Genomic DNA, 16,267 nt, shown 5'->3' with positions numbered 1-16,267 from the left:
TACCGAGGAAGGGCTACATTCGTACCACGTTTGTACGATACACACAGTACAAGGACATATTAAACCAATAGCTTACTGAACACCAATACAAATTGAGCAGGAGTTAATTAACTGTATACGAAAAGATGCTTTCATTAGTGTTAACTGAGTTAACCATTCAAATGTTTGGTTGTGTATGGTTTTTTGTGAAAACCAATTCAGGACAGGTTGACATTTCGAAAGTACGTTCCACAGCCAACAAATCTTGTTGAATTTACCGTTTATCCTTGTCTGTTTTATTGTCACTTTCTGTATAATTCCATGGTTACCGGAGTTTTACTAATTACGAAGCAACAGGTATTTGCGCAATGTCAATTAGGCTGATTTTCTTAAAATCATTGCTGCCGTGCTTCTAATAACAATTAATTTTTCCAACCAAACTTGTAACATTATATAAATGTTATGTAATTTTTGTGACTTGAGATTTTATGTAACGCTTTTACGTAACATTGATGTAACATAAGAAGAACAAATCAAATCAAATCAAAAAACAATTTTGGTGACAGCGATGTTATGTAATCGTGATGTAACATGGTTTACCAGATGCGTACCATCAGGTGTAATTCAAATTTCTACCGAATTCCATTTAGTTCCACGGACAACCCGTGGAGCCACACAAAAGAACCCTCCTATGAAAATGAGCCAGGAACAATGCAGGCCAGGCACCCAAGAAACTTTCTTGAGTACTCTTTTTTTCAGAGACTCTTTTTTTCAGAGACTCTTTTTTTCATCAGACGCAAGTTTTTGTTCATTTGCATTTCGCTTGTGCATTGAGCATTTACTATTGTTGTGAGTCCTTTCACGATTTGAATATTTCAAGGTAAATTAACAGATTTATAAGTACGTTTTTATTTATTTTCTACTGTATGACCAGATACCAAAAATAACCATGTGATTTTATAGATTTTTTTTTAGTCCAGTCGGCATCAACGCCGTATTTTAGCTAAGAAGTTCTTCAATTTCCAAAAATAAGGTGAATATAAAAGATTCTTTTGATCAAAATAATTTCAAAGCCGTAATTGCAATAAGTTGGATTTGGTGAAACCCAAGGCTGAACTTCACGTTGCATCGGTTCCCGAGCCCCTTGTTGAAGGGCTAAACCTACGCAGAATTTTTATTGGTATGTATCGATTTATATGTTGAAATTTGTAATGTCGGATTTTGCATTTGAAGATTTAAATTCTGTTAATAGATTTTAATTCTTACTTGCAGATAAGTGATAATACAGCACCATGAAGCCGTCGAATCTTATGTCGAAACCGCAACATCAGAGTGGTTTCGACTTAGTAGGCAGAGGTTGTAAATAAGAAGTTAATGTTAAAACAAAATGTTGTTATATAATAGTTATTTCAATAAAGTTCCATCTTTACGCATTTTTAGAACAAATCGCTTAAATTAATCTTATGTGAGACAGTTGATTAACCGTCTATTAATCCTGAGGTGAGTCACACAGAACGTAAAAGTTTGTGAATATTATACAATTTATTAACAAATGAACTACATAAAAAGTCACAAATTACGTAAATATTATTTAACATTGAGTTGTAAAATACAAGTTACGACTGTTATGTAAATATTATTTAACATTGAGTTGTAACATATTAGTCAGATATTAGTTGGCTTGAGCCGGACATAATGCACAGTTGGTACATCAGTTTGTGATAAAATATTTACGTAAACTGTTACTTACGTGTGACTTTGTTATATAATATGTATGTAAGTGTTACGAGTTTTGGTTTTCTGGGTACTCTGATCACATAAGGCTCATAAATAGTATTTGCTAACAAATGTTGATTTTTTTGAGTAATCAACCCAGGAAACAAAAACTGGTAACACTTACATAAATATGTAATGTATTAATCAAAATTAGAAAAAGGTTGCGCAATGGGCGATACACAGTCGGCGTCACATAAAAGTAGACGTTTAAATATTTGTTGTACAAATCTGACTTTCTACCTCGATCTATCTTTGCGTATACGATATAATGCAGGCAAATAAATTTTCCTATTATCAAAATGATAGTCAAAAGTATTTGAAAAAACTCGAATAATTATATTAATCGAGAAAGGATGGTCAACAAAAACAGTATCTGAGAGATTTGGAAAATCCAAGAGCAAGATATAAATCTTGCTCTATAAAGATATTAATTAAACTGAAAACAACAAATTAAATTAAGTTTGTGTACTCTACTATACCAACTGTACAGGGTTATTGATTGAACTTTGGCCACCCCGTTTTTGCATCTAATTTGAAATTTAGACAAAAATGTTAAATACAAAAGTTGTAGATATTAACGTTTAGTTTAGTTTATGATAATATGAATTGATACAGGGTGTCTCAAATTCAAGTGGCAGAACAAACTTGCCTTTTTTTAAATGGAATGCCTCACTTTTTATTGCATATTCGAACTATTCACACAATTCTAAGCCTATTCGATATAAAAGTTCTATAATGATTTTCAACTGTTTTTGAGTTAATAACGAATAATGATGAAATTTTGGCCAGCCCGTTTTAACACCTAATTCGAAATTTAGAGAAAAATATTGCATTCAAAAGTTTTAGATATTAACGTCTAGTTTATTGGAAGATAATACCAATTCATACAGGGTATCTCAAACTCAAGTGGCGGTACAAACTTACATTTTTTTAAATGGAATCGCCCACTTTTTATTTCATATTCGAACCATACGCAAAACTGTAGTCTTCTTGGATATACATTTTCCACATTGACCTTCAACTGCTTTTGAGTTAATAACCATTTAAATATTCGGGCATTCCATTTATTAAAATTTGACTTTGGTCAGGCATTTGAATTTGAGACACCCTGTAGCAATTATTATTATTATCTTAAATTTAACTAGATGTCAATATCTACAACTTTTGTATATAAAATTTTGCTCTAAATTTCAAATTAGCTACAAAAACAAGGTGGCCAAAGTTCGATCAATATTGGTAATTAACTCAAAAACAGTCGAAAAATTATAGAAGATTTATACCGAATAGGCTTAGAATTGTGCGAATAGTTCGAATATGCAATAAAAAGTACGTCATTCCGTTAAAAGAAGGTAAGTTTGGTCTGCAACTTGTATTTGAGACACCCTGTATCAACTGGTATCATCTTAAAATAATCTAGAAGATCTTAGAAAAAGTGGTTTTACGTTTTTGTTCAGTTTTGAAGTTATTTTAAATCATGCCAAAAAACAAAAAATACTTTCTCATGGCACCGTTTCGAGCGCTACAAATGGGTGTCTATGAAAATATATTACAACGTTTCTTCGAAATCATCATCAATTTTTGTTTTTCATATAGACCAAATAAAAGTGGTAACTGATATGGTAGCCCTTCTAATAGCGAATTATACAGGTTGATTTGAAATTGGCGTCATTCCTTTTAAGGGGTAATAGTAGGAAAGTACGAGAAAAATATTTTTGATAATTTCTAGAAGATTGAATTAGAGTTGAAAACCAAATTTCAACTTTGTTATTAAGCATTATTTTGCAACTGTCCCATGTTTAATTGGTAGCATATTGGAATACTCGTTTTACTCCCATGTTTAATTGGTAGCATACTAAGGAAAATTACGATCTTTGCTTCAAACTACGAACTTTTTGATATTAAAAAAGGTCCCTTCTACCATTTTTTGATGAAAAGTCATAGTAGCAACGATGTTTCGTTTCAGAACTTTCCATTTGGTAAATCAAAAACAAACGAAAGAAGTACATTTTTGCTGAAACGTAAATGTAAGAAAAAGAAAGTGATTACTTTCTTTTTGATTTTCTTCTGATGATTACTACGGTAATACACTTAATTAAATTACGGTAAATCTGAAAAGCTTAACTTTATTTTTTTGTATCTTTAACTGCTTTTTTTTTGCTTCTACAATGAATTTTTAGATACCATGTTATTAAGCAAAATTTTACTAAAATGGCGATAATCTGACAACGTCGCCAGTAAGAAAAAAACAAGGGCACTTTGTATCATAAAATATTTTTTAAATGTGCGCACTTTGTGCATCAACAACTTTTATATGAAACTATTTTTCTAAAGGTCAACACCAACGGAAATAATGGACTCTCTCGCATTAAAAAACCACCCTGTGTAATGTAGAGATGAAGGTAGGATGAGGAAAATTTGGACCAAAGTAGACCTATTGCTGTTGCATTTCTGGATCTAGCAAAAGCTTTTGACACAGTTAACTATAAAATATTGCTTGATAAACTTTATTCATACGGTATAAGAAAGGGGCATACATTGATTACAAGCTACCTAACCAATGGAACACAAAAAGGAAAAATAGATTCACATTCAAGTGACTTTTGTAAAAGTAAATAAGGGTGTTCCTCAAGGAACTATGCTGGTCCATTACTCTTTGTACTCTATGTGAATGACTTGCTGACGGGCATGCCTGAAAACTCTGTTCTGTCCTATGCTGATGATACTTGCTTGCACTAAATCAATTAACATTGAATATACAGAAAACGTGTGTATAACATTTGGAAATTACAGTGATAGTGTAACACTAAAAAGAGGGAATAAAGCAAAGTATTTGGGAATAACTTTCGACACGAATATGAGATGGGATAGACATGTCGAGAATATCATAAGTAGGTCTAAATCCCTGATTTTCATAAAAGTAATATATAAATATAATAAAAATAATTTTCATTTTAGTAAAATCTCCAAATTTCTGGAAACTAGTACATTGCTTTATTTCACAGTCTGATTATGGCATAATTGCATGAGGGGTGCGTATCAGAACAAATTACAACTGTTGCAAAAGGTTCAAACAAGTATTGTAAAAATTATAAATAAAAGCGCCTCTCAAAAAATACTTCGCAAGTGAAAGTCTTCAATTGTACTATGACATTCTCAAGAGTCGGTTTATCAACTCTGCGATTAAAACTACACACAAAATGAAAATTCCACCTAGGTATCATAAAACTATAAGTAACACCCTTGATCTATAAAAAAGAACAAGTATAAAAAAATCAAGAATAGCTTAGGAAAAATAAATAATACTACCGCAACAATGGAAATGGGTTGGTATGATGAGGTTAATGAACATGATGTACTGTCCCTAATTAAGAATGTTTAGAATAGTTTTAATTTTAGTTTGTAAGTTTTGTTTTGCTCATTTTCGAATATTTTTCCTCGATTCGATCAGATGCTACAAGCATCTCTATAGGATGTCAGTTGCGTCGAGTACATTGATGTAACGACATATTTCACTGGTAAATAAATAAATAAAAATTTACATATATACATTTATATACATTTTTTGTTATATTAAATTATCATAAGAATAAAAAAGTCACCACTTAATGGTGACATATATGTATAACTCAGACTAAACTAAAAGAAAAAAAAAATGGTTTCCAGACCAAGATTATTGACTGCGCTCGCATACTAGGTTGGACTGTTCTTGTGATTAATTTACTAAGAAAACACAAATATTCTCTAAGCATTTAAGGGTCACATAACTCGTCATAATTATGACAAATTGGAAAAAAAATTCCTCTTAAGGGAACATAAATTGTTTTCAAATGCTCTATACTTACTTTTCCAGGACTTGTCCGTTGGTAGTTAGCAGCAAACCACCATTTTATAGATTTTTTGATCGAGAATATCACCAAAATGCTTCATTTTCATTAATGTCAAGAATATTTGGACATCTGTCATCTTGAATTAATCAAACGGACAATACTTTTGCTTCCATGCCAACGTGAAATTATGGGGGGTTTTTGCACAAGTGCTTCAAAATTACCAATATTTGTTCATGAAAGATTGTTGTCTAAAAACTGCATAAGTTTATTTTCATATTGCGAAAATAGACGAATTAATTTTTAACAAGACAACAATCTCGAATGCAAAATTATCTATTTATTTGGATGCGTGAGTGTAATTTTGATGAATATTTCCTGAGTAAAAAAGTTTACGTGGTTTCTTTTTATTACTATTTGAATTTTATTACTTATACATATGTTATGATTTTCTTATCTTTCCTGGGTCTCAGTCAAAGTGTGAAGTAAAAATTTTGAACATAGTTTATTTCATCACGTTTCGGCGAGACAACAGCGCCATCATCAGATTTAAAATTTACATAAACTCATGATTGGTAAAAATAAACTTTAAACAATGCAATTATCGCCATAATTTTTCGATAATTGCACACTTCAAATTGACAGATTTGCATATGAAGAAAATATTCATCAAAATTAAACTCGTGCATCAAAATAAAAAGATAACTTTGAAGCAATTACCCCCGAATAAATTATTACCCCTGAGTAAAGAAAGTAAATGTGGTTTTATTTTATTACTTATATTTAGTATAAATATGATTTGAATAACTTAGGAATTCGCTAGTTTAAAACTCCAGGCGCCCACTGGTGGTTAAAATTATAATTACAAGTTAAGTAGTAAGTAATTTTACACTTGTTTTGTTGACATTGGTATTTTAAAGACATAGAAATTGATCCAAGTGTGTAAGTATTGTTTTATGTTATAGATATCATCAACTCCAATAAATAAACAAGTTTAACAAGTCTCGACTGTCACTTGACAACGAGTAAATTCACGTTTCGCAGCGCCACCATCAGCAGTTGATCTCGCGAATGGCCGAATGGCCTTTAATGTCATCATGAAAAAACTCGTGTGACATATTTTCATTTATTAATAAACGTTTTTATTATACATACATAATTAGACAAGTTAAGTCTACCTAATAAGTAAACACTACTGTACAATTTAAAAAACCGATGATCATACACATCACTGATCATTGATCACATACATCAAAGTATGATTTACACACGGTTTATATATGATAGTACCTACATAACTTAGTTTGTATCATATAAAAAGCAATCAACTTAAGAAAATTACATATTCTCATGCAATTTTATGTTACTTATTTGGTTTTCCCATTAGTATACCGGTCGTTACAGGTTCAATAATAGTTCCCATTTTAGTTTCAACTGTCGGTTTTATAAATCTCCTAAAAGCTAACTCTGGAACGAAACTATTTCCTATGGGTGCTCTTAAGCTAGCTTCATAGTCTTTCGCCGATTTAAATGGAAAAGGAATGTCTGACACTAAATATGGTGCCACTTTTTTGGCTGCTTTTTCATTAATAATCAATCTCCCCTTATTATCATCTCTCCTAGGAATTGTTTTCGGCATTTTAAACATAAACCGCCTACGCTTCTTTTGCTTCTTTGGATCAATACCCGATCCAGCCCAGGAGCCCCAACCGGGTAGATTTGAATCGATATCAGTGGGTCTATCTTTTTCAATTTCGGACTTTTTCTCTTTCATAAAGTCACTGGCAATACCAAAATCTTCAAACCCTTCGGATATGAACTGGTTTTGACTTGCTTCTGGAACATTTTCTACCGAAACAATTATATCGGGACGCGTGGAGTTCAAATGCGTTACTGTCGGCTTTGTAAACTGTTTGATAACATCGGATTTCGTTTGTTTTGTGTTAGTCTTTAATATGTTTGTCAAAGCGCTGATCGAGTCATTGCTCCGTGTAAAATTTTGTGTAAATTGTGCCGGCTGCTCTATCATCTCTTCGTCGATAATTTGTTTGGCGCTTTGTACGGGCATTGTAAGATCAATTTTCTTGCCACGAGCCTTTTTAATGGGCTTATCAAGTTTTTCTTTATACTTCATTGATGTACATGTGATGTTTAAATCAGGATCATTAGGTACCGTCTGATCAACTGCATATTGTGAAAAGGCATTATAAAATGAGGTTACTTCATTCGGCTTTGTCTGAAGGGCTATATTCCACGGAGTATTACTTGCTTGCTCAGGAGGTTCTGTAACAGCTAGTGCAATATCTTGAACTTCGTCTTCGGAATCGCTGTTTGTCGTTTGCTTCTGAGTCAAATCTTTGCTAATTTGAAGCTGCTCCGCCAAAACTTGTCGACTCTGAAATATACATGACAATTTAAGATTACATACAAATTTATTAGCCTGAATTCATGAACAGCAGTAAAGCGTCATATTTCAATACCCAAAATTGTGTTTCAGAAAATAAAGTGGAAAGCCTTTTCGTAAAAATATTAAGTAGATATTCATCAAGCCATGAGTTATGGGCCACCTTGTATAACAATAATACTGACCAACCGCTAGCCCACGTTTGTGCCGATTCAACACTAATCAATTATATAAACCTTTGACCAACCATTTTGTATTTTAGTCAGAGTTTAAATTCAGAGTTAATTCAAGTATTGTCTAGACCGTTGTATTAATAAAAATATAGTTTTTTTTTAATTTCAAGAATTATTATTCTTAAGACAAGTCATGATAGATAGGTTTTTGCTCCGGGAAATGTTATTAAACGTAATTAATTGACTTATTAATGTTACTAATTGACTTATCATCATCAAGTCAATTGAAAATTTAAAATTAATTCCAAAAATGTAGATATGGATTAGGTACAGCTAAAACTTTTTATTTTTTTATTTTGAACATTTCTTCGTAGATCAAATTAAACAACGGTCCAGAGATTTATCATAACAATCTCTAACTTTCTGATCACAAATTGGTTTTCCACTTTGCCACTATATGGCACTTTATCTGTTTCCACATACCTTTTTTGATACTTCAAATGTCGCAAAAAGGAATATGCCATTTTAAACATTAGAAAATACTACAGAAAAATGCGTTCTTCACACGAGTCGAAAAACCCCTTCGTTTAGGCGCAAATCGAAAATAAAGTTTTTATTACTTCAACTCAGTGGCCTTGTATTTAATTGGAATGTCAGCAAATCAAGTCGCCTGGTTTTAAAATGTGCCAAATTTGACATTTTATTTTGTTTGAGAATTTTTTGTGCTCTAAAACCACTAAATTAAAATGGATCGAGAATATTCAAATGCAACACAATAATTTAGACTAAATTGAACAGTAATACAATAATTACTATACATTGTTAAATTTGGCACATTTTTAAAACCAGACTACTTGATTGTCTCGGATTGCAGTTAAATCCAAGGACACAAGTTAAATCCAGGAGTTGAGAGTGATAAAAACTTCGATGTCGATTTGCTACCAAAACGAAGAGGTTTTTCGAGTCATTTGAAGTGCACGTTTTGTGTCTAGTATTTCCTAATCTTTAAAATCACACATTATTTTTTGCGATATTTGGCGTGCCAAAAAAGATATGAGAAATCCAAAATTTTAATTTCAGGTAAAGCGCCACCTAGTTGTAACGTGGAGAAACAAATTTTCAACAAAAAGTTAAAGAATATTAAGCAATTTTCAATTTGATTGACAATAGGACAGAAATAAAAAGAAAAACATTTTTGTTTGATGAGCTGTAAACTAGAAAAATATTCAGATTTCGAAATTTTGTTACATGACCTTCTACCATTATTTATATGTAGAAGAATATACATTAAAAATTGTCTAACGCATTTTCGAAACACCCTGTATAACATAGTATGACCTGTTACGGATCTTACGTCAAAAAAATAAGTATTCCATAAATTTTTCCTGTACAAGAAAGATCCATAAACAAGACAGCTTAAGTAATAGGTCAAATTTCAGACATCCAACTTTCAACTTTTTTGGGTTTTTCTAGTGTTACTAGGTTCATTTAATTTAAAGTTTATTTCTGTATAATTTTTTCTTTATTGAACGGTTTTATTCTGGTTTAGTTTTGTAATACACCAGCTGTTGCAGACAAGTTGAAAGCTAGACGTCTGAAATTTTACCTATTAAGCTGTCTTCATTCAGCATATTTATTTTTGTATGTACAGAGTGTTTCTTCATAAGTTGACACCCCCTAGATTGTTTATTTAAAAAAAGTTGTGAAACTCACTAACACAAAAGTTGTTTAATTTTACTAAAATTTTTTAAATCTGAATTTGTTAAATTGTTGAAAATCACTTATTTTGCATATGACTTCTGATTAAGCCTAGACATGCTCTATAATCTAATCATTTTCTAATCAATTTTGTCTATAACGTTTTGAATATATTAGTTATGTTTAATATTGATATCGCATCTACTATTTTAAAGCGTCTAAGTAGAGTCCCATACCCAATATTCTTAAAATAACCTTAGAGAAAATAATCTCAAGAGGAGCTAGATCGGAGCTATTTGGAGGCCATTGGATAGCACCCGCTCGTCCAATCAGAATATCAACATTTTCATTTAAAAAAAGTGGTACCGGGCGAACGTTATGGGATGCACAGAGCGCCTTGTCGAATTTCAAGGCTACTTTGATTTGTTCGTATTTATAATTTTCTAAATGTAATATAGGAAAAAACGGCTAATACAAATTTAGGCAATATAAATATTTCTAAAATTAGGATAAAAAATCCAATCGACCTGTCTAAAAATATATAGGGTGTTTTATTTTAAAAAACTCAAATCTTGAGATTTTTATTTTAAATCCAGATTTCAAAAATTTGGGTAAAATTAAACAACTTTTGAGTTGGTCACTTTAACCATTTTTTTTTTAAATAAACGATCTAGGGGGCGTGTCAACTTATGAGAACACACCCTGTACATTTAAAATAAACATAATCTATAAAAAATCTGGTTTTATTGCAGCAAAAAGTATGAAGTGTTATACAGAAAAAATGAAGTGTCCAATGAAATGAAGCAGAAAGTATGAAGTGTCCTACAGAAAAAGAATATCGACCCAAAAAAGTTAATGAGTTTAAAAAAGTCATTTATTACAGCTTTACGAGACCACAGATTCGAATTTTCACATCTAAAAATAAGGTCATCAACATTTTTTCTGATTAACGTTTTACTACTTTGTCCAAACAACTAAAAAAAAGTAATCTACATTTTCCTAGCAACATAACTGAGTACAAAGAAAGTCGAATAATTTTCTTGTAAAATCGATCTCTTAATTTTTTGCATACAAGATTCAGTTTTGCCAGGACCAATTTTACAATTAAGGAGACTAGTGTTTCAATAAAATTTACTTTATAATTTTTTACAGAAAATACCTAGATTGTCAGTATTTTAAGTAAAACTAAAAAATAATGCGATTTTTGCGTAGAAAGAATTGCTTAATAGAAACTTCGTTGTAGATAAGTTCTATATTGTTGAGGCGGATTAATTTTTTTACAAAGTGCTTGTTGGGTACTTCGCCTCAAAAATTCCAATTAGTAAGAAATTAATTTTAAAAATTACATTGACGTTTCGATAGCTATTTTCTGCTATCGTTATCAAGAACCTAAATGAACCTAAAATTTTATTATTATGATTATGATTATAATAATAACATAACTGACAATTTGCACAGACGATTTCTCAGAGCGAATTTTTAAATACTGTATTATCCTACTATTGTTACACAATTTATTAACATACTCTTTTTTGGGTTCATTTAGGTTCTTTTGATAAAGATAGCAGAAAATAGCTATCGAAACGTCAAGGTAATTTTTCAAATTAATTTCTTACTAATTGGAATTTTCTCTTACAGCTTGAGCCTAAGTGTGCCGCAGGATACCGTCTAGGTGATAGGTCTTGATTACTTTTTGATAAATAATTCGTTCGTATTGGGAAATAAGAGAACTATTTAATCTGTAATAAAAGACGTGGGGAAATTCTGTCTTTTTTACTTAAGATACTTAATCCTAATTACTTTCAGTAAAAAACTGAATACAATTATTTAGTTTTTGTGCCAAACTCGAAACTGAAATGAGTTTTCTAAACTTCTGTGAAACCGATGAGTGCGGCAAATTTTCTAGTCATTTTTGGCTGAAAAGACCCCAGTATTGCCAGAAAAGAAAAAATAATGATTTTTTGCGTTTTCGATTAAAAACTTTTAGTTTTGTGATCGGTTTTGGAGAAAACCTTAATGGTTTTCGGGGAAAAAACGGGAGTAATTTATTTTCGGGGAAAAAACGGGAGTAATTTATTTTCGTTTCTGTCCCGAATTGAACTCGTTTTTTTAAGTGAAACTGTACAAAATAGAGCGTTTTTGAGTAGAAAGTAAAGCAAATTCAGTCAAAACTAATAAACTTATTCTGTTCGTTTTTGATACCAAATTATTTAATTTTGGTTCCGAATGCGAAGCTGGAAAATTATTTCAAATTTTTTACAAAGCGACGAAGAATTCGAATTTTATTTCATAAGTTTTCGCGGAAAATGCCTTAAGATTGTCAGCATTTTTAAGTAAAACTTTAGAAAATTGAGCATTTAGAAGAAAGAATAACTTGGCTAAAACTAAAAAATTCTCCGCCTTAAAAATCCACTGAGTTACCCAGACCTATATGAAACATTTGATGTTCGTTCCATTCACATTTTGGAAATATGTTGAAAATTGAAAATAAATGAAATTATCATGAATGTAAATCATACCTATGAAACTAGGACTAGAAAAGATACGATGTTAGAGATTCCAAATAATAGTTACCTATACATGTTTAAATTTATGATTTGTAAATTACTTGGCTCTATTAATTGGTTTAAAAATCTTGAACATATTACCATTAGAAATGAAATGTATTAGTAAACATAATTTATATAGGAGAGAGTGGAGGCCATATACTTAAAGGATGTCCCGAAATTGTTAGTCAATAATGATAGGGCCAACAAAGACCTTAAAATAAAGCCAGAACTTCATATAAACAAAATCCCTATATGGCTTCCTTATGGAATTATGGGCCCTCGAAGTGACAAGTTGAAAAATGAATTTAATTCTTAATTATTTCAGTGTTATTAGCCGGTCGTTAAATTTTTATAGCAAAAGTAGTTCACATATACTCGTCTTTTTGAATTGGAAACCAAACAAAAAGTATTTTATCCTAAAATACGTAAGATATATCGAGAAAAACAAATTATGCCATTTTTGAAGAACGAAAATGGGCCTAACCAGCCTATTGAACATTTCCCTAATTTTCGCAATACCGTAAAATTTCTATTCATTGTAACATTAATTTTGAATAAATTTCCAATTCAAAAATACGAATATTTTGAGCTACTTTTGCTACAAAACTTTACGGCTAGTAAACGGTGTAATAATTAAGAATAAATTTCATTTTTCCACTTCTCACTTTGAAGGCCCATAATTCCATAAGGAAGCCAGATCGGAAAGTTTTTTATATGAAGTACTTGCCTTATTTTCAGGTCTTCTGTTGGCCCTATCATTGTTGGCCAACAATTTCGGCACATCCTGTATATACAATAATATGGAAAAAAATTACACTACTATTTTGAACAAAACACTAGAAAGAAAATAGAAATACTTATGTAGCAAATATAGGAAATATTTAAAATTAAAGAATAAGCACGTATTGATGTTCAGTTAAACTGCCAGTAAAACAAAATTAAATAAAATACTAATAAGAAATAAATTACCTCTTTATCATATTTTGCTCTAACTTGTTTACTTCTAGCCCACTGTCCTGTACTTTTATGCCTCAAACTGAATCTCTCGAGTGCCCTGGCCTTTTCAATTTCACCTAGTTTCTTTAGAGCTTCTTCTGGGTTGGTTTTTTGAAGTTCGTCAAATTCCTTTAGCTTATTCTTGATTCTCTCTTTTCTTAATATTCTATGGTAACCTTTACTTTTAATTTTATTCTGCCTTCTTGCTTTTCCCTCCTTGTAACTTTGACGTGCCCTCAGCTTTGCCAGCTCCTTTCGATTATTTTTCAGATCTTCCAATGACAAAGAAACTTCATTTTCTTCAGTATTAGGTTTAACGTGATATTCTTCTACTTCAGTATCTATTTTCTCCAACTCTTTCTGAAGTTTTGATTTGTATGTTAGCGTATCTAGAAAAGTTGCCGCTTTTTTTCCTTCGACCTTTAATTTTTCAACTGCATCAAGTGGAAACGACTGGTGTGCCTGAGATCTCATTGAAGTCACAAATGCCTCCCATCTGTCTAGAAGAAATCTATTTTTTTCATATCCTACTGAACGCTTAATTCGGTCAGCTTGTGGTTTCTCTAGAGGTTTTGGTAAAGTACGTCCTCTCCTTTTCGTTGACTCAACTTTCTTGCCAATTTCAACATGCTTTTTGCGAGTCTTTAGAACTTTGGCTAAATCATCAACATGTACAGAGGGTTTGCGATCGGTGACAGATTTTACTAAGTTAAACTCAGATATCTGCAAGGCCGCTTCTGTTCTTGATGCTTTTTGCACATGTTGAGATTTGCTCAAACTTAGAACATCTGCAACGATTTTTTTATGTTGCTCTTCGCCTATTTCGATATCAGAAAATTCAAAATCACTATTTTCACCCATACTTTCGCTTAGTAAGCCGGATTTAACGAAAAATACAAATACCGACGTAAATGCTCCGTAAAAATGCTTTCAGCAACTTGAAAATGTTGGTTATGTTATAAAGGTTAGAGCAGTCCAGTACATCATATTCTCTTCTCTTTCCACTGACCGTGTTGTTGACAATTTGACAACCGCTTTTTAAAGAAGGATGATGCCGGTGTACAGTTCAGGGTGGGTGCTCGTCTATTTTATGTCTGTCGGATTTTGGCGTTCTTTTTAATTTTCCTTTAAAGTACACTTAAAATAAAGCACATTCAGCGAAAAAAATACGGATAATCTAAAGAATCACGCTAGAAAATATTTACAAACGTTGACAAAATCGCCATACGGTATCAATATTTACCACGAATATCTATTTACTGAACGGGGCTCCGTGCGCTGTTGCCGTGTGGTAGTAATATTTGACGTCATTTACCATGTCCTCGTATAGATGTGAATGAAAAATTATTGTATCTAATTAATTTTTTCTACTATTTTGAAGAAATAATTTCAATTCTATAGGGGTTTTTACTTTTTACGTTTTTGGATCAAAGGCCTCTTACCACTATAAGTTTATTTGTATATAAGGCGAATTTTAGATTCACCTCAATTTACAGAATCTAAAGTTAATGCAACACAAACTACCGCATTGCTAGATGCTAATTCATTAAAACATTTTTAGTAATATTTTTTAGGTTTAGAACAATTAATTTATTTTGAAGCAAAGTTCTAGCCACACATAACTAAATAATATCTAAAAAAACGCTATTAATCACCCAAAACGTCGTTCGTGTATAGAATATATTTACTTTTGTAAATATGTAGTTCAAAAAAATATATCTTCGTTATCATTTTTTAATTTGCTAAAATAATCTCCCCACACACGATAATATACAACACAACAACAATATATTTTATATGATTCAAGTAATTTACAAAATTTTATTTTATCAGTCACCATGTGGTTTAAAATGCGCGCAAATCACGACAGTCAGCTGAGCTCCGTATGGTTTGATAATATGTGGCACCGGGAACCCCGGCTAAATTTCGCGCTCGCGCAATGAAAGGTTCGGTGTGATTTTTGTGTCGTCTCGCGAAATTTAGCCGGAGTTTCCGGGGGGTATGTACTGTGGTCTAGTACAGTACCAGAAGGACAATAATATAACCTCGAAATTACCAGCTGTTTTATGTTCTTTATGTTGATTGTTGAGTGATCAAGTGCTACCAGCTCTCAGCCAATGCTCAAGAGAAAGTTGGTCTTTATCTATGAGCTAGTCCAGATCATGTAATTGGCCGCACCACAGTACTTATCTATGGCGGCACGTTAATTTAGATGAAAATTATAATGTCAGCTAGTAAAGTACACCAGTTAAACAAAGAGCAACTATTTGCCTATTTTCTAAACAGAAACTGATTAAAATAGTATAGTTTCTGTAGTACCCTCATTTTAGTGTGACTTGTGACGAAAAGTACAGTAGTTGTTTAAACTATATACTTTGTAGTATAATATACTAGGTACTGAGTTTGACAACGTGTGTGGTTGAGTCAGCCTTAAAAATAAACTAAAAAGCAATTGACTTGAAGATGGAATCTATTTCAGACGAAAAAAAATTGAAAAAGGTGAGTTTACGATTAAGCATGTCTACACTATGTACTATTTATGTGTGTGTTACCAGCAATGTACGAAATACGGCAATCGGCACAATGGCTAGTCATCCACAGAACATCCCCCCTAGGGGGGATCTCTTAATTGCCATGAGGATTATAGAAAATCTCATAACAAACAATATTTTTCGTATAAATTTTTCGATTAAATGCCGTTTTCCACCACTTTTCGCCTTCTGAAATTCACCAATTTCCAAACCAAAACAACGGTCGCCATGATAGCTCAGCGCTTTGCGCCGGCGTGCCAGTCAACATTTTTCGCGTAGTTGCCAGTACTATTATTACCACTTCCTTAACCACCTACGCGATCAGTTTCGCTGAAAC

At 31.8% G+C, this 16,267-nt stretch overlaps 2 protein-coding genes and 2 long non-coding RNA genes across 10 annotated transcripts in view; 2 read left to right on the top strand and 2 right to left on the bottom strand.

Annotated features, from left to right (window-relative positions):
- The first annotated feature begins 357 nt into the window (after nucleotides 1-357).
- On the top strand, nucleotides 358-6,643 carry LOC125503447. The gene is made up of 3 exons (XR_007280866.1): nucleotides 358-1,159; nucleotides 1,252-1,479; nucleotides 6,545-6,643. It is a non-coding gene; the product is annotated as an uncharacterized LOC125503447 (long non-coding RNA).
- LOC109539421 lies at nucleotides 4,244-5,874 on the bottom strand. The gene is made up of 2 exons (XR_002172117.2): nucleotides 5,598-5,874; nucleotides 4,244-4,487 (listed from the first exon to the last, which is right to left on the bottom strand). It is a non-coding gene; the product is annotated as an uncharacterized LOC109539421 (long non-coding RNA).
- Nucleotides 6,644-6,691: 48 nt separating the features above from the next.
- LOC109539430 (U3 small nucleolar RNA-associated protein 14 homolog A) lies at nucleotides 6,692-14,427 on the bottom strand. The gene is made up of 2 exons (XM_019907160.2): nucleotides 13,373-14,427; nucleotides 6,692-7,974 (listed from the first exon to the last, which is right to left on the bottom strand). Exons 1-2 carry the CDS (start codon nucleotides 14,258-14,260, stop codon nucleotides 6,943-6,945), a joined length of 1,920 nt encoding a protein of 639 aa, XP_019762719.1. The 5' UTR covers nucleotides 14,261-14,427; the 3' UTR covers nucleotides 6,692-6,942.
- Nucleotides 14,428-15,284: 857 nt separating this feature from the next.
- Nucleotides 15,285-16,267, top strand: part of LOC109539426 (stimulator of interferon genes protein homolog) — a gene marked incomplete in the record, with an annotated part of 37,061 nt that continues 36,078 nt past the window's right edge. For 5 of the 7 annotated variants that reach the window (XR_007280853.1, XR_007280852.1, XM_048663828.1 and 2 more), the window contains 1 exon segment: nucleotides 15,286-15,898. Coding sequence is in view for 5 of the 7 variants with exons in the window: in XM_048663828.1 (XP_048519785.1) it covers nucleotides 15,863-15,898 (36 nt within the window). 7 annotated transcript variants of the gene reach the window in all.

This window comes from Dendroctonus ponderosae, unplaced genomic scaffold (assembly GCF_020466585.1).
Source record: "Dendroctonus ponderosae isolate FM_Combo_2020 unplaced genomic scaffold, Dpon_F_20191213v2 Dpon_F_20191213_2, whole genome shotgun sequence".
Classification (NCBI taxonomy): Eukaryota; Metazoa; Arthropoda; class Insecta; order Coleoptera; family Curculionidae; genus Dendroctonus; species Dendroctonus ponderosae.
Note: the sequence above shows the minus strand (reverse complement) of the source record. Positions and strands in the feature narration are given on the sequence as shown.

What these genes read in the sequence shown, in the direction of transcription:
- LOC109539430 (XM_019907160.2), bottom strand. Translation starts at nt 14,260, where the DNA reads ATGGGTGAAAATAGTGATTTTGAATTTTCTGATATCGAAATAGGCGAA. An exon ending in GAGCAAAATATGATAAAGAG is followed by an intron (nt 7,975 to 13,372) that starts GTAATTTATTTC and finishes TGTATATTTCAG; the next exon opens with AGTCGACAAGTTTTGGCGGA.